The 15,683-nt window shown below is 39.4% G+C and overlaps 1 protein-coding gene across 2 annotated transcripts in view; it reads left to right on the plus strand.

The window, feature by feature from the left end:
• rad18 (RAD18 E3 ubiquitin protein ligase) overlaps positions 1-15,683 on the plus strand; it is a 42,780-nt gene that overhangs the window by 12,821 nt on the left and 14,276 nt on the right. For both annotated transcript variants that reach the window (XM_073469159.1, XM_073469160.1), the window contains exons 9-11: positions 56-116; positions 5,585-5,716; positions 8,228-8,354. In XM_073469159.1, coding sequence (XP_073325260.1) covers positions 56-116; positions 5,585-5,716; positions 8,228-8,354 — 320 coding nt within the window. The remainder of the gene's footprint in view (positions 1-55; positions 117-5,584; positions 5,717-8,227; positions 8,355-15,683) is intronic.

The following is a 15,683-nucleotide window of genomic DNA, read 5'->3' on the forward strand; positions in this document are numbered from 1 at the left end:
TCAATTGATGGTTAATGCTAATGTGCATGTTTTTGTCAATTCCAATCTCTTACAGGTCTTGGTTTTCTCAAAGAATCAGTCTGAGAAGGAGATTGATGAGATGCATTCAAATTATAGTAAGTGATTTTTCTTTTCCGGGACACTTTCACTCTCAATTTGTTGACACCCTAGAGGTGTGACTTCTGTTAGAAAGGTGTATTTGAATATAGTATGAAGACTTGACCGATGACCAATATGCATTACGGTGTGCATCTGCATGCGAGGAAGTAACTAGTCAGTTATAAAGATAAACAAACCAGCCATCCATTTTCAATCAATATTAAATGGTTTAAAAAATAAATCAAAGCAAAATAATGACTACAGCTTTTCTATGGGTATAAAACAACAAAACAAAAAGTGTAAACATAATTCTATATTCCCTGTAGAGTCAGGAAAACAGTTGAAATTAATTAAATGCTGTCACATCAAACATGTTCTTCCCCTCTTCCTATGCGTAGGGTACTGCCTAACGTAATGAATGATTGCCTCAGGGTACATTCCAATCCAAAACAAAACAGAAACGGTTAATAATAGAAGAAAAGGACACATTTTATGACAAGCAACTGTGTTTGATAATAAAGTTTGTATCCTAAGGATATCATACATTTACTTTATCGGTGAGAAAAAAGTATACGACACCATGAGCCCAAGTTTCTTGTAGCTGTATAGCAAAACTATCTAAAACTGCGGTTTAGTTATAAAATTGTATGAAAGCTGTCTTCTGTTGAAAAAACATCAAATAGAAATGCAAGATGTTGTTATTCCAGGGAGATGCACCACTCCTCTCCAAAATATAAATTTGTTTTTGAACTCCAGTTGAATTGAGCAATTTTGTGTCCTCTGAAATGGTTAGTAATGTTGCTCTCTCCTTTTTACTGTCACCGTTATTTTTGAAAACACTTAAAAGATGAATATTGGACGACGCTGTGGTGTGATTTTTCCATTCTGCTAAAGTTGTACAAACTGCGGCTCCTCTGTTTGACCAAGCGTGCAGCTGTGAATCAGATTGGGTTCACTGCTTGTAGAGACAAAGCTTGTCAATGTAAGCAGGCAACACAACACATCTGTGTCTCAGTTAGGGCAAGGCAGCATTGTTAGGAAATGACTTGAAACTTTTCTCCTTTGTCATACTCTTTATTTCAATACTAAGTCATTGTACATGAATTAGCTTCAAAGACAGACATATGCACAGAACCATAAGTTCTGCATCCACTGCACTAACTACATTTACCCGTTACAACGTTTTAGAAACCTCACAAGTTTTATTCTTTTGTCTCTGACCTTTTTATTCAATTTATTTTCACGTTATCTTGTATTTCATTTTCTTGTTCATTGACTTTTTAATTTATTCTCAAAGCCGTTTGTAGTGCTCTGGGATCTGCCTTTTGTTTGAAAGCTGCTGTACAAATATAGTTTGCCTCGCCTCACACATGCTCATTTGATCAGGGTTTCCCTCAGGAAATTTTCTTAGCAGAGGTGGAATACTAACTATGTTCTTTTCCTCTGAAGGTTTATGTTTTATTTCATAAAAGTGTGTTAACTTCTTCTGACATGAGCGTAGACGGTCTCTATTTCAGATCAGCTTTGCTTTGAAATGCTGTAAGAGATCTGGTTTGATGATTTGAATCTTCTACCTCAGACTGTGAAATGGCCATTAAAAAAACCAAAACATTTATTGCCCGCAGAACTACGTAGGACACACACTTGGGCTCCAAAGTTTTCAGAAGTTTTATCTCAGGAACAGCGTCTAAAGATTAGAGACACTTCGTCCCTCTTAATGACAGCCTGGGATGACAATTTTTCAAAGCAGACACAAGCTTATAGACCGAATCAATGCGCTAGTTTTTTTTCCACTCCTTGGCTGCTAGTTTGGTAGGAAAATCCACTAGCAAAGACCCGAATCTTGCTTGAGAGGAAATCCATCAAAAAAACAGCAGGACATAATTTTTTGAGTAATCGTAGCAGGGTAATGCGGTACAGAAGTAGAGACTGTCTCTCTGGAAACTGAAGAAGCAATATTCACAGATTCTGCGTCTCAATTTTGCATATTCAGTGTGTCGCCCAGCCGCAGTCTCAGTCTACTTTATTCAGTGTGGAAACCCTCTATTAGGAGCCGGCCTCATATACCTTCCAAAACACATTACCAGTAACAGAAACAAACAGAATTGCTGTCGTCAGTGAATAATTTAGCTGCAGGCGGGGGAAGAAAATGTAAAACTGATGAGGTGATGCCTCAGTTTAAATAATACAGATGACACAATTGTTATTATGACTTGTCAGGTGAGAGTCTCCGAGTTTGAGCTCATACACAACAATTCAAATACATACAGATGCACGCAAACCTAGACCAGGTCCTTGTTTTCATGCCCGGGGCAGAGGTCAAGTAAGAACAGCAGGATTAGAGAACATTATCCGAAGTCATGTTGTTGTGGTGGAACGAGATGAAAAGCTAGTTGGAAATAACTCTGCAGAGCCCAACTAAAAAAGTGGTTGAAAAATGGATGTGAGTCATAGGAGGTGGATTCTAAAAATAGCTGCACTGCTGTGATAACCTCTTGATTTATCAGAGGAGGATGTGGATGACTCACTCTGCCAGCGCTGGGAATTGTGAATGAGCAGACGGGGAGGTGAAAGCATCACACGCGCCTTCTCGCACACCCAATCCACGGGATGCTGGCAGCCGCTTCTTAAAGTGACAATATGTTCTTTTAGCATTAATACAACCAGAAGCTGATTATTCAGAAAACATTCTCACAACCCAGAATAACTGCAAGGGAAAAACCTGGAAACCCTGCTACATGGGACCAGCCCCAGGGATGATTGATTTGTATGTGTGCCTCCCAAATGTAATCATTGAAGAAAAAGTAACATTCTCAGGGCTCTGAGATCGAGTCTGTATTTCTATACAACAAATCTATGAATTTTACTTTCTGATTCTCTCCCATTTCAACCTCACATCCAGCAACTGGTGAAAAAAGCTGAAGCCCAAATTCGCTTTCCATGTCTTGCTTTTCCTTTGAATAGGAGACTACAGTGGACTACAGTGATGTTACATACATGCATGCATATTTGCAATGCCTACATAAAATGGTTTATCTACCATGGAGTGCTGAGATTTATTACAAATTTTAAAGCCCTTTCATACCATCACCCTTTGTGCATTTGCATGTTGTTATTTATGAGGCTATTCTTGGTCTGCTTCCATCTTATCTACATAAGTGCATCCTTCAAAAAAGTACGGGACGTTATTGTCTTCGCTCCCAGGACTTATTTCTACGACAGTAACTGTCCCTAAAGTCTGTTCTGAACTTGGAAAAAGGGCATTTAAGTGTGCTGCTCCCTCTGCTTGGAATTGGTTACAAAATTGTCTGACTCTTCGGGAGCTGGTCTCACTGGGTGCATTTAAAGTGATTCAAAACGACTTAGAAAAGAAAGGACGTCTGGCTGTAGAGGTTTTGAATGTTGATGAATGTTTTAATATTCCAGGACTCAACAATGTGTTCTTTCTCTTCACTTTAATTGCTATATGTTTGTTTTTATGTCTGCAGCAATGTAATTGTGGTGCTACCTTTCTTGGCCAGGACTCACTAATACTTTCCTGGTTAAATATAGGTTAAATAAATAACATAAAGAATGTTATGACTGCAGTTGCACCCTGAAACAGACTTTATCCACGATAGGGTTGGAATGTTAACTCAGTTCAACCTAAACATCTAAACCACATTAACCACGAGTTAAAGGTGCAATATGTTAGAATTGGTCACCTTTGGAATTCATAATTGAAACAGATGGGGGGCAGCAAATCACCGGAGTAAAGCCAACTACTGCTAACTGTAGTTGCTGTTAGCTCAGTTAGCTGTGCAGCTAGTGGTATTGTCTGTAATACAATACATAGACATCATAATGTCAAAACTGTTATTTCCTCACATTCTGTGGATAATTTTAGTTTTTTTTTTTATGTTTTCAACTAAAATCCCTACATACTGCCCCTTGAAAAAAAAAAAAGTAGAATTTTAAAAACTGTCCGCATCATTTGCCTCGCCTGCAACACCCACTGTACTCGCCACAATTTAGGATCTCAGTTGTGTGTGTGTGCTTGATTGATGAGTGTCACTTTCCCCCTACCTCACCTATAACAAGGTTTCCTCTCCTCTCAAATTTGGAGACGAGAGGCACCAATAATTGGCTAAGATAGCTGAAAAGAGGTAAACCTTCTGTTAGTTTAAATTAGTCTGTCAGACACCTCAGGGGTGTTGTTGTTGTTTTTGTGTAGACTGTATTTAACAGGGTGATTGATGACTAAAATCAACAGTTTGGGCATGTCAAATTCAGTTTTCATTATAAATAAATACGTGCTTTAGATTACTTAACAAAACCGAAAAACATTTTTGTACCTTCACTTTTGCCTGACGGAGTGCACTATAAAGCTCTTATCTGCTGTTTCCTTTATGTCTGTAAATTTAATCTGTTGCATGAGATTCTACCTTAAATTGGAACTCACAAAATGCACCCAGGCGAGACCTTACAAGCCTGCAAACTAAATCTTTGTGTGAGAATGAAACATCTCTTTGTTCATGAATATATCAGGAAAAAGTCAGCGGTAGCCGAGCTCCTCCGTGAGCAAAAAGTTCTAAATGTGTTAAGTTTGTCACCGAGTGTCTCCCCACGCTCCTTTAGAGTTTAGGTTACCCGCTGTTAACCTTACAGTGTGCATATATTGCTGCAGTGGTAAAAGAAGAAAACAGTAGTTGTGTTTTTGTCTGTTTTTCTGAGAGATGCAAATTCCTTCAGTTTTATTTTTATCAACCTCAGTTTGGTCAAAATGTAGCAAAACTCGTATTCAGTATATCATTTTGAGATCAGACTAATGTTGATGCTGTATTTGGGCATACATCCTCTTTTCTTTTTTATTCTTTATCTCAGTTTCTCAGTCTCTCTCAGTTCTCCTATTTTTATTTTTATGAACATCACATATTTGCAGATGCTCTAAATGTATGTGGAGAGTGATTATCTTTGTCTTTATTTTTGGCTCACTGCCAAAACTGTTCCTTTTTTGCTTCCATTCACAGTTGGGTTAACTTTAATGTCTTTGCAATGACTGTCTGGTCTCTACGGCAGTCTTAAAATATTTTTTTGCCACAGTGATACCATCTTGGAGCTCGCATCTGCAGTGTTGAATAAAACCTTGTATTTCCCAAAATCTATACAACCTTTCAAGGTTGGAGCTTGTCAATTCGGCGTGAAAATAAAATGTTCTTATCTCACAAAGAAAAATGAGTTTGCATTTGTTATAAATATTAATACATGTCATCCCATTGACATACTTTACAGTAGCCTATTTTAGTTTGGTATTTCTTTATATTATTTCAGTTTTCCACCCACTAAAGGCACCCAGTCAACTCCATATTATAAGAAACTGTTGCATTTAACTCATTTCATTCTGCATACAGCTCATTGATGAGTACTGCGTACCTCAGATACTGCAGGCCATTTAAAATTCTGTCCACCTCAACCTGTTCCACTATATATGCTATTTTGCCTGCAGGGAAGCAGCACAGCAGCGACTTTTCTCGCCTGATCGCCCAGGTTCGGGGTCGCCTAGAGACCAACCGACAGACTCGTATCAAACAGGAAGTCATTGTGGTGGGAGAGGATGAACCAAGCACACTCTCTGCAGGTACTGCAACACTCATTACCTTCCTAAGATTAAAATATCTTCTTGCTAAGACTTAATCAGGCTTACTTGAATTGCATTTTTGATTGCCACCATATTCCACCCATGCAATGAGCCTGTCATAAGATGGAATGAGCTCAATACACCTGAAGTATCCGAAGAGCACCTGTATGTGAGCAACACAATGACTCTGCAGTCTCTCTAATCCATTGTCTTTTGTTTAGTTTATTGTTCCATTCCGTCCTTGTCACATTTAAAACATGACTGTTCACTTAATGCCGTGCACATCTGGCAGGAGTCGATAAAGATGTGTCAATAACGAGTGGAAATGCAGAGAACAATTATTTTTAACAAAATGTTAAAGAGGAAATGCATAGAATGAAAGGAGGAATGTGAGGTGGAAAAAGTTGTAACATCATGAAGGTACCTACGGTTCTTAGATTATTTATTGTGCTGGTAGTTTATAACATTGCTTTACACGGAACAATCCTAGCTTTGAGTATAATTACAAACAGAAACGCTCTCTCTAAATAAAGCCTAGCAGCCAAACTCTACATCTGGGACTCGGGGACCAGACAAGGTCCTTCACCGCACCATTAAAACTGATACTGAAGGCATCTTGTTTGTGCTGTCAACGGTGCGCTGCAGGAGTTAGACAACCCTTCATTTTTAAAGTTAGTCAGAACAGAAGTTGTGACTCTTAATCCAGATCCCAACACCTGTCTGCCTCGTTGGTCCAAATCACAGATGGTGACTTCATTTATGAATGCATGCAGCTTGTTTTGCGTACATATTAAAGGACTCACATGTGGCTGACTTGATAAAGTAGATGTAAACAGATAGTAGAAGTAAAAATGCTGAATCAAGCCCTGGAGCACTGAGATGGCCTGAGAGATTTTCCTTCCTTGTCCTCATATAAGCTTTAAGTTGAGCAAGGGAAATTAAGTTGTTGCAGCACACCCTGCCTATCTCCTCAGTTACCACCTATTAACTCAGAGAGTAGTTGGCCTCGGCAAACTGCAACTGTGTCAGTGAAACTTTCCTCATTGTCGCAGGTGGAAGTTGGAACTAAAGTGGCTTCTGTCTAATGAAAACTACATTCAGCCTCTTGCATACTTTTATTTCAAAGATTTGTTGTGGATGTTTTTTCAAAGAAGGACACTCAAAGAATGCTTTGAACTCCAGAGTCGGCTATGAAGAGCTGCATGCAATACATGTATACCATACACCCACTATGATATGAACTTACTAAGTACCAGCAGTTACATAAGGACTCATTAAAATTAAGTTTCAGCTTGAAGGAGAGGGATGTTAAACACACCAGAAATACTCATTGGAGCATTTTACTTTGAAAGTTGCTGTGCTGCTGTGTTAGCTGCTTAGACTCACTAAATAAATCAAGGTATTGTTATTTTCTTTTCTTAAAGAGAATCACAGATTGTTCTTTTGTAACAGAATACTTCATTTCTGTCATATTGGCTGCTGGATGTTAGAACAACATGTGCCAAAAACACTTCTCTTCTATGATGACAGTCTACTTTGTAATGTTCTCCAATTCATCAAAAAGATTTTAGACATAAAGCAGCTTTTAGTGGTGTAACGATTGTGAAACAGAGACTGGAGCCGTCATTCAAACATCTACGGCCTCGAGGGCGACCCCGTCTTTAAGATGGGGCGAGTCCCGCTGGATGCTCCTGATTTGCATGAAGTAGTCTAGACTTCTACTGCCATGACTGTGCTCTACATGGTGCCTTAGGCGGCTTCTCTTAATTTACCTTCCTGTGTCACATTCCATTCACATGTCAACTAAACTCAGCTGTCTCACGGTTCATGGTGCTTTTCAGCTCATTGTTTAGCTGGCCTGCAACTCTACAGTTTTTATTCACTCTCACTGCTCTCTGAGCTTTGTTTTGGGACTTGGCAGGCCCTAAAAACAAATTGTACATTACCTCCTCAGCACCAAAGTGGTGGAACCTTTGGCAACTAAAGAGCCAGATTTTTCTCCCAGGAGATGGTAGAGCCATAAACGATCGAGCTAAAAGAGGGTAAATATTGGACTTGGCTTCATCGGGTAGAAACATGACGCCAAATGAATGATAATGGTGCTCTGGTGTCTGCTGAATGTGTAGAAAACAGTTTGATTACAAGTCTGACAGGTTCACTTAAAAGGTGACGATACAGTATGTCTTTTGCAGGTTTTAATGAAGTGGGACTTATACTTAATAAATAAATTACGTAGTGGTGTTGCCAATATGTACACAAAATGCAAATAGAAACACACACACAAAAATCACAACATTTTTCAGTTTGTCAGACGCTGGATATATGCGATAGTACCAGCAGAAGCTTAAGTCTGCTCTTACCATTGAGAATATGTCAAAATCTGAAATCAAAATGAGACTAGGTTGTCTGGGGCATTTATTTCATCCATACTCCTTTTTGACAGGTCATCTTTCCACTGTTCTATTACCCCGGTTTGTCTGACATGATGATATATATTTTCGCTTCCTTCAGATCAAGTTGCCAAATCAAAAAGCTGCTTAGTGATGAAGGTAGAAGAGGAAGAAGCTGACAAGGAGCCATCTGCAGGAAGAATTGATTTACCATCCAGCCCCACTTACAGTGACGTGTCCATCAGCAGGTGAGCTCTCGATAAAGGACACATCCTCATTAATTTACAGTAGGTGACACCCTCGAAGCTTGTCTCCAGGGTTGGTCCTCTTCATGCCACAGAAAGGTGGCCTTTCACAGTGTGCTTCCTCTTATAACTCTTACAATTCAAAAAACCTTGAAGACTCGACTGTCTTCATTCTAAAATATGATAATGACTATTCTCAGGCTGGCTGTGTGGCATTCACAGGGCAGCTTTGTAGTAATCTGTGAGTAATTTAATATTTAATTAGCATTTCATAATAAACTCCATCATGGTTATGTCAATTATTGTGGTAACCCAATCTAAGTTAATTGCATTCAGACGTAGATGCCTTTGGGGGAAAAGGGGATGACCTTCTTTGCCTGGACAGCAGTCTCTGGAGGCTTGTTGCTGTTCTACATACAAAATACAGAGTCACAGCACTCACTGAATGTGCATATTGAGGAGTTATTGTGTCAGGGGAACTTCTCTATAACTCTAGAACTGTCTCTATAATCTGTCATGTAGGTAGGATAACCAGCAGATCTAGTTAGAGCAGAGGTGACAATACTTTTTTCCTTGGACGGCCAAAACTGAAACTTAATGGTGGGCCACATGTTGTTCTATACTGTTAAGATGCAAGACTTATTTCCCCTTAATTGCCCAAAGTGTCAATCATAACCAGGAATCCTACGTAATTAACAATCATTTTAACCTCACAAAAATATAACAGCACCAACAGTGATTTCATTTTTTTTTTTTTGCGAGAATAATCCGGCAAGCCAAATTGAACCTCATGGCAGGCCACTTTGGGCATCCTGGAGTGAGAGGAACAGTTCAAATTATCACTCAGTCCTTTTGTCCTTTTGTATATGAAAGTAAGTGCTGTTTTATAAAAGGTGACTGCCTGGCGATACTTGGAACAATGATTATAGTCTGACAATCTACCCCCCCCTGTGATTTTAAAAGCAGCAATTAAACATTAAAATGTCACTCACATACAGTACACTGTATTATATTCAAAATTGTCCATCACTCACAACAGATCCATTCACGAGATTGCAATTTGGTTTCATATCTCATTGTTTTGGGATAAACAATCAGTCAAATGACAGCGTATACAGTTAATGCATTTCAATGAATAGACAGTCAGTGTGAGCTTGCTTTGATGACGTCTTTCTGATTGCGATATTGCTCACAAAGATTGCTTGCTGTTTTTAAATAAAGTCTGGCAGACGCTCCTCATCTGGGACTCAGGAACCTACTGTTTCACCACACCATTAAAACAGATCTTGATAATATCTTTTCTGAGATAAACTTTCTGTCTTATTTATCAGATGGCGATTGAGGTGATCACCATCGTCGTGTTATTGATGCGTATTATGGGAAGATCTAAACAGATAGTTGCAGAAGTACAAAAGCTGAATCCAGTCCTGCAGCATTGAGGTGGCCTGAGAGATTTGTCCTTCCTTGTCCTAGGGCTGGGCGATAAAAACGATCTCGATAATTTTCATGATTTTCATGATTTTCATGATGCAAATGACTATTGCACACTCCACATCATGATGTCGATGCTGGAATGATATATTGTGCAGCCCTAATCTTGACCAAAGTGGTTGACCAGCTAATGTGGCTAAAAATCTCTAGACAACTCTCTAAACTCTAAACTGTCTGAACATCGACTGGTTGTACATGCCTGTTAATATTGAGATAACGAGATTTGGAAATCTTGAGGCAGCCAATCAAATCTGGTTCATGTATGCTAGAAAATGCTGGTATGGGTACAAACAAGTCATAACTTTATTAATTTTTAAAATGAGTGTCGTTGAATTTCTGTCTCATGGAAGTCATGGATAAGTGTAATTTAAAGTCGGTTTGTTTATTCAGACATGAAAACAAAGAGAGTTTGTTTATTTAGTTTGTTTAGGCAGGAAAAAATCAGTCAATGAAGTATAATTTTACTTTTACTTAAGTGCATTTATTGCTAGAAAATGACTTCTGATACTTGAGTTCATTTAGTTTCAGAATCATTTCATTCATATATTCAATATAGTTATTGTTATTGTTATTGTTGCTATAGTAACAAAAAGAAGAACATCAAAGGAAAGGAGAAAGTCAAAGTATCAAAGCCCCGGTGATAAAGCCATTCTAGAATGGTGAACTGTTATAAGAAGAAGACCTGACTTTATATTTGCTATTTGTGCTCAGACCCCGGTTTGGTTCAAACACACAACAGAAGACCTGACTTTATATTTGCCATTTGTGCTCAGACCCCAGTTTGGTTCAGACACACATCTCTCTATCACAATGGAACACACACAGAGTAAGGCAAAACAAGGTAGGAGAGGGAAAAAAAGCAAGAAGGGAGAAGACTCAGAGGTTAGTCAAGGAGGAAGAAGCAATAGGAGAGATCGCTCACAGGGTAGGAGAAGACAGAGAAGTCTGAGCAGCGAGGACCAGCAGAGGAGAAAGCTGGAAGGCTCCAAGAAGGCTGAACCTTCATTTGCTTCGTTTTCCCTTCAGGGACACTTGCTCTGCGATGAACCTGAAGTGCAGACTGAAGTGCAGACTTCTCACAGCAAGACCCTTAAAGACACATCGCAGGAGATGAAAAAGTCGAAGGATCTGAAGTCAGAGGAGATCAAGGATCTGAAATCACAGCTCCAAACGGTCTCAGAGACACTGAAGGCGCAGCTCCTTGACATGGAAGCAGCAGAGCTTGAGGCTCGCACAAAAGCCGAACAGCTAGAGGCCGATCTTGTTTTTGAGAGGGCTCAAGTTCAGAAGCTGCAGGAAAAACTGTCCAAGAAAGAGAAAGAGGCTAAGAAGACTCTAGAAAGTACCCAGGCTTCCCATCAAGCCAAGCTTGAGGAGCACAGAGAGGAGACCAGGAAGATTGCATCTGCCCTGAAAAAGGCAGAGGATCTTCTGGAAACTGAGCGCCTCTGCTGGCAGCAAGAGAAAACCTCCCTGCTGGAGCAGATGGAGAAATCCAGAGCTCTCTTTGAGGAGGAAAAGACATCCCTCATTCAGGCCACAGACGACTTGAAGAAGACTGTGCAGGATATGCAACAGGAGGAGAAGAAGGCTGTGAAAAGATCTCAGGCTTCCCATCAAGCCCAGCTTGAGGAACACAGAGAGGAAACTAGGAAGATCGCATCTGCCCTGAAAAAGGCAGAGGATCTGCTTGAGACCGAGTGCCTCTGTTGGCAGCAGGAGAAAATCTCCCTGCTGGAAGAGACGGAGAAATCCAGAGCTCTCTATGAGGATCAGCTGGACGAGCAGAAACACACAAACGACAACCTGGTGGCTGCTCTGAATATCATGAACAGCCATCGTAATCAGTGGCAGGAGGAAAAGACATCCCTAATTCAGGCCACAGAAGACTTCGAATGCGAGAACAAAACCCTCGCGGCTGCTCTAAGGATTGTTGAGCAGAAGCTGAAGTGTCATCAGGTGGAGTGGCAGGAGGAAAAGACATCCCTCATTCAGGCCACAGAGGGTCTCAAGAAGACACTGCAGGAAAAGGAGCAAGAGTGGGAGGAGAAAGAAAGCTCCATGAAGTCCCAGCTGGAAGATCTCATGAGCAAGAAGAAGAAAAAGAAGAAATGGTACAAGAAGTTCTTCTAGTGGCCAGATCCACACTCAGGAACTGAGACAGATTGAAACACACGCATTTGTTCTCCCTGAGCTACAACTGGTTTTCCCCGGGTGCTCCGGTTAGCCAACCTTAATTAAAGAAGAAATTCTTTTATAAAAAAAAAAAAAAAATTAAACTAGCTGGAGAACAAATGCGTATACACACCCAGCCGTCCGTGGAGAGGGGATCTCTCTCTGAATTGCCTTTCCCGAGGTTTCTTCCCATGTCCCTTCAAATTTGTTATGAGGTTCATGGGGAGTTTTTCCTCGTCTTCTTAGAGAGCTTGGGCTGGGTATCAGTTCCTGATTCTGGTCTGCAAGGCCCTCTATACCACCATCATCATTAAGTCGGGGCATAACTCAAAAATAGCATGAAATCAGATCAAATAGAAAAATTGGCTTAAAAAGTTTTTTTTAAAAAACCCCATAATGTCAAACACACAAACGACAACCTGGTGGCTGCTCTGAATAGCATGAACAGCCATCGTAATCAGTGGCAGGAGGAAAAGACATCCCTAATTCAGGCCACAGAAGACTTCGAATGCGAGAACAAAACCTTTGCGGCTGCTCTAAGGATTGTTGAGCAGAAGCTGAAGAGTCATCAGGTGGAGTGGCAGGAGGAAAAGACATCCCTCATTCAGGCCACAGAGGGTCTCAAGAAGACACTACAGGAAAAGGAGCAAGAGTGGGAGGAGAAAGAAAGCTCCATGAAGTCCCAGCTGGAAGATCTCATGAGCAAGAAGAAGAAAAAGAAGAAATGGTACAAGAAGTTCTTCTAGTGGCCAGATCCACACTCAGGAACTGAGACAGATTGAAACACACGCATTTGTTCTCCCTGAGCTACAACTGGTTTTCCCCGGGTGCTCCGGTTAGCCAACCTTAATTAAAGAAGAAATTCTTTTATTAAAAAAAAAAAATTTAAACTAGCTGGAGAACAAATGCGTATACACACCCAGCCGTCCGTGGAGAGGGGATCTCTCTCTGAATTGCCTTTCCCGAGGTTTCTTCCCATGTCCCTTCAAATTTGTTATGAGGTTCATGGGGAGTTTTTCCTCGTCTTCTTAGAGAGCTTGGGCTGGGTATCAGTTCCTGATTCTGGTCTGCAAGGCATTCTATACCACCATCATCATTAAGTCGGGGCATAACTCAAAAATAGCATGAAATCAGATCAAATAAAAAAATTGGCTTAAAAAGTTTTTAAAAAAAACAAACCATAATGTCATGTTTGTCAGTTGTTCTTTAGAATTTAAAGTTTGTTGTAAAGCTTGAACTTCACAAAGGTCTTTTGACTGCAGAACCTGTGCTTTTACTTTGGATACTTCAAGTACCTTCAGCAGATTATACTTTTACTTTATTAAGGTTTTGAATGCAGGACTTGTAATAAAGTGTTACGTAGTTGTATGTATTTGCACATAAATAAAAAATGACATGTCATTATATTAATCAATTATTTCTTTAAGATTTCAACAATAATTGTCCTTTGCCACTAAAATGTTGAGTTTGCGGGCTTTCTTGCGTGTGCTGGTCATGTCACCATGGCAACTACAGGAACCACACCATCCCACAGCGATGAAACGATAAGATGACTAACCACTTAGAGTACTCTGAATTATACACCTTATAATACTAGTTATCAAAGTATCTTTTGATTTGAATCCATGTAGCTACATTTGTTTTGATTATAAAGCTCTGTATTCAGAGTCAAATCATTGAGTTGAATAAAATAAAACAACCCAAAGGCATTTCTTATTAGATCAATATTTTATATTATATGAGTTACTTATTTCACCGAATGGCAATAATGACATGAGTCAGATTTCCTGTATGTGTTCACATACTTGTCCAATAAAGCAAGTTTTGATCCTGAAAATCATTTTCAAAGAACACAAATAAATACAAAGGCCTAAAAAGAGTTAAAAAGGTATAATGACAAACACAAGAATGTGAATAATTGTCAAATGAAATGTATCACTTTTCACACAAAATACACATTCATTTATATTTACAATTTTACATCATCATGCACATGTGAAATGTTAGACAGCACATCTTCAACATCTTCTTCACATGCAGTATTACATGTGCAACTCCATTTCCAGTGTGGTCACATGTGATAATCGAGTGGACAAATATTTCACATGTGATGAAGTAAAGAGTTATTTCATTCAAAGTTTGCACATTTTTGACAGCAGTCATTTTGACATTATTATCATTATATGTTATGCGTTGAATCTATATTCATAAACTGATCATATACTGTGGATGTCAAATCTTCATTTTAAAGCAAATAAATAAATGCAGTGGAAAAAATGTACTTAAAATTTTACCTGATTTAATGCTTAGCTACTTTACACCACCATCCTGCTGGAGAGGAACCAATCCAAGCCTTGTCTCCTGGTCTCAACCGCACATCCACCCTCCACCCACACAAAACAATACAAAAATGTCAATTTAAAGAAACAATTTATCAATTAGCAACACTATCAGGATTGTTTAGATGTGTTCTGCTAAAAAAAAAAGTGTTTATGGTGTCTTCTCACTGACAAGACACAGTGTTTTAAATTGATGATGCTTCCTGTGGTGGATTTGTTTCATGTTGTGGAGCAGGACATCCCCCGTTGTACCTTCACAACTGGTAGGCAGTGATGGAATGTTATTAAGTACATTTACTCAAGTACTGTGCTTAAGTACAATTTTGAAGTACTTGAACTTTACTTATGTATTTCCATTTTCTGCCACTTTATGCTCCTACACCAATACAATCTGTTTAACTCCATTATATTTATTTGATAACTTTAGTTATGAGTTACTTTGCAGATTGCATGCTAAATCAGAGCCAATAGTGTTGTTTAATATTACTTTATTATATAGCATCTGCAATAAAAACAAAACAAAACAAAAACACCTGTAATGATGATATGAAAAGTGCTTAAAGGGGTGCTATGTAGTTGTGGAGAGGAAATTCAAATGAATTGTAATATTTACAATATTAATGAGGTGATAATACAAACTCGGAAATATGTATTTTTTTCCATAACTGAATAAACAAGCTGTTCTTAGAGGAAACGAAGGTCCCGAGAACACTGTTTGAAGCTAGAAAGGTGGCAGGGTCCGCCACATAGGGCTGGGCAATAAAACAATCTCGATAATTTTCATCGATAACGATGATAAAGTTATGACATTTATTTTCGATATAGTTATTTTTGAGTCTGTTTTCCTTTACCTAGAAAACACTATATCAACAGCCAATCACACAGCAGAAAAACAAATGCATGTGGTGGATGTATGTTTCCGGCCCCTCCCACTCACAACTACTCAAAGTGACGGTGACCACCTGTGTGTCGAGCCGACAATGAACAATGAGCGGTCCGACTAGCGACACCGAGTGCGAGGAAACTGACAAAGATGAAGAAATTGTACCGAAGAAAGGTCATACCACTTCGGTTATTTGGAAATAGTTCGGCTAGCTGAAGTCTAACAAAGGACAGACCAGCATTAGATGCAAAATGTGTCGGTGACCAGTCCTCAGCAGAACTGGAAACACCACCAACCTCTTCCATCATCTCAAAAGGTACCGTCCAAAAAAGTACTCTGAAAGTATGAGTTAGCGCTATCATGCTAGCGTCAGCCTCCCCTCAAGTAGCCAACAGCCCAGCCCCACTGCTGCTACTAGTCAAACTTCAGCTCGACAACCATCAG

This window comes from Pagrus major, chromosome 6, assembly GCF_040436345.1.
Source record: "Pagrus major chromosome 6, Pma_NU_1.0".
Lineage (NCBI taxonomy): Eukaryota > Metazoa > Chordata > Actinopteri > Spariformes > Sparidae > Pagrus > Pagrus major.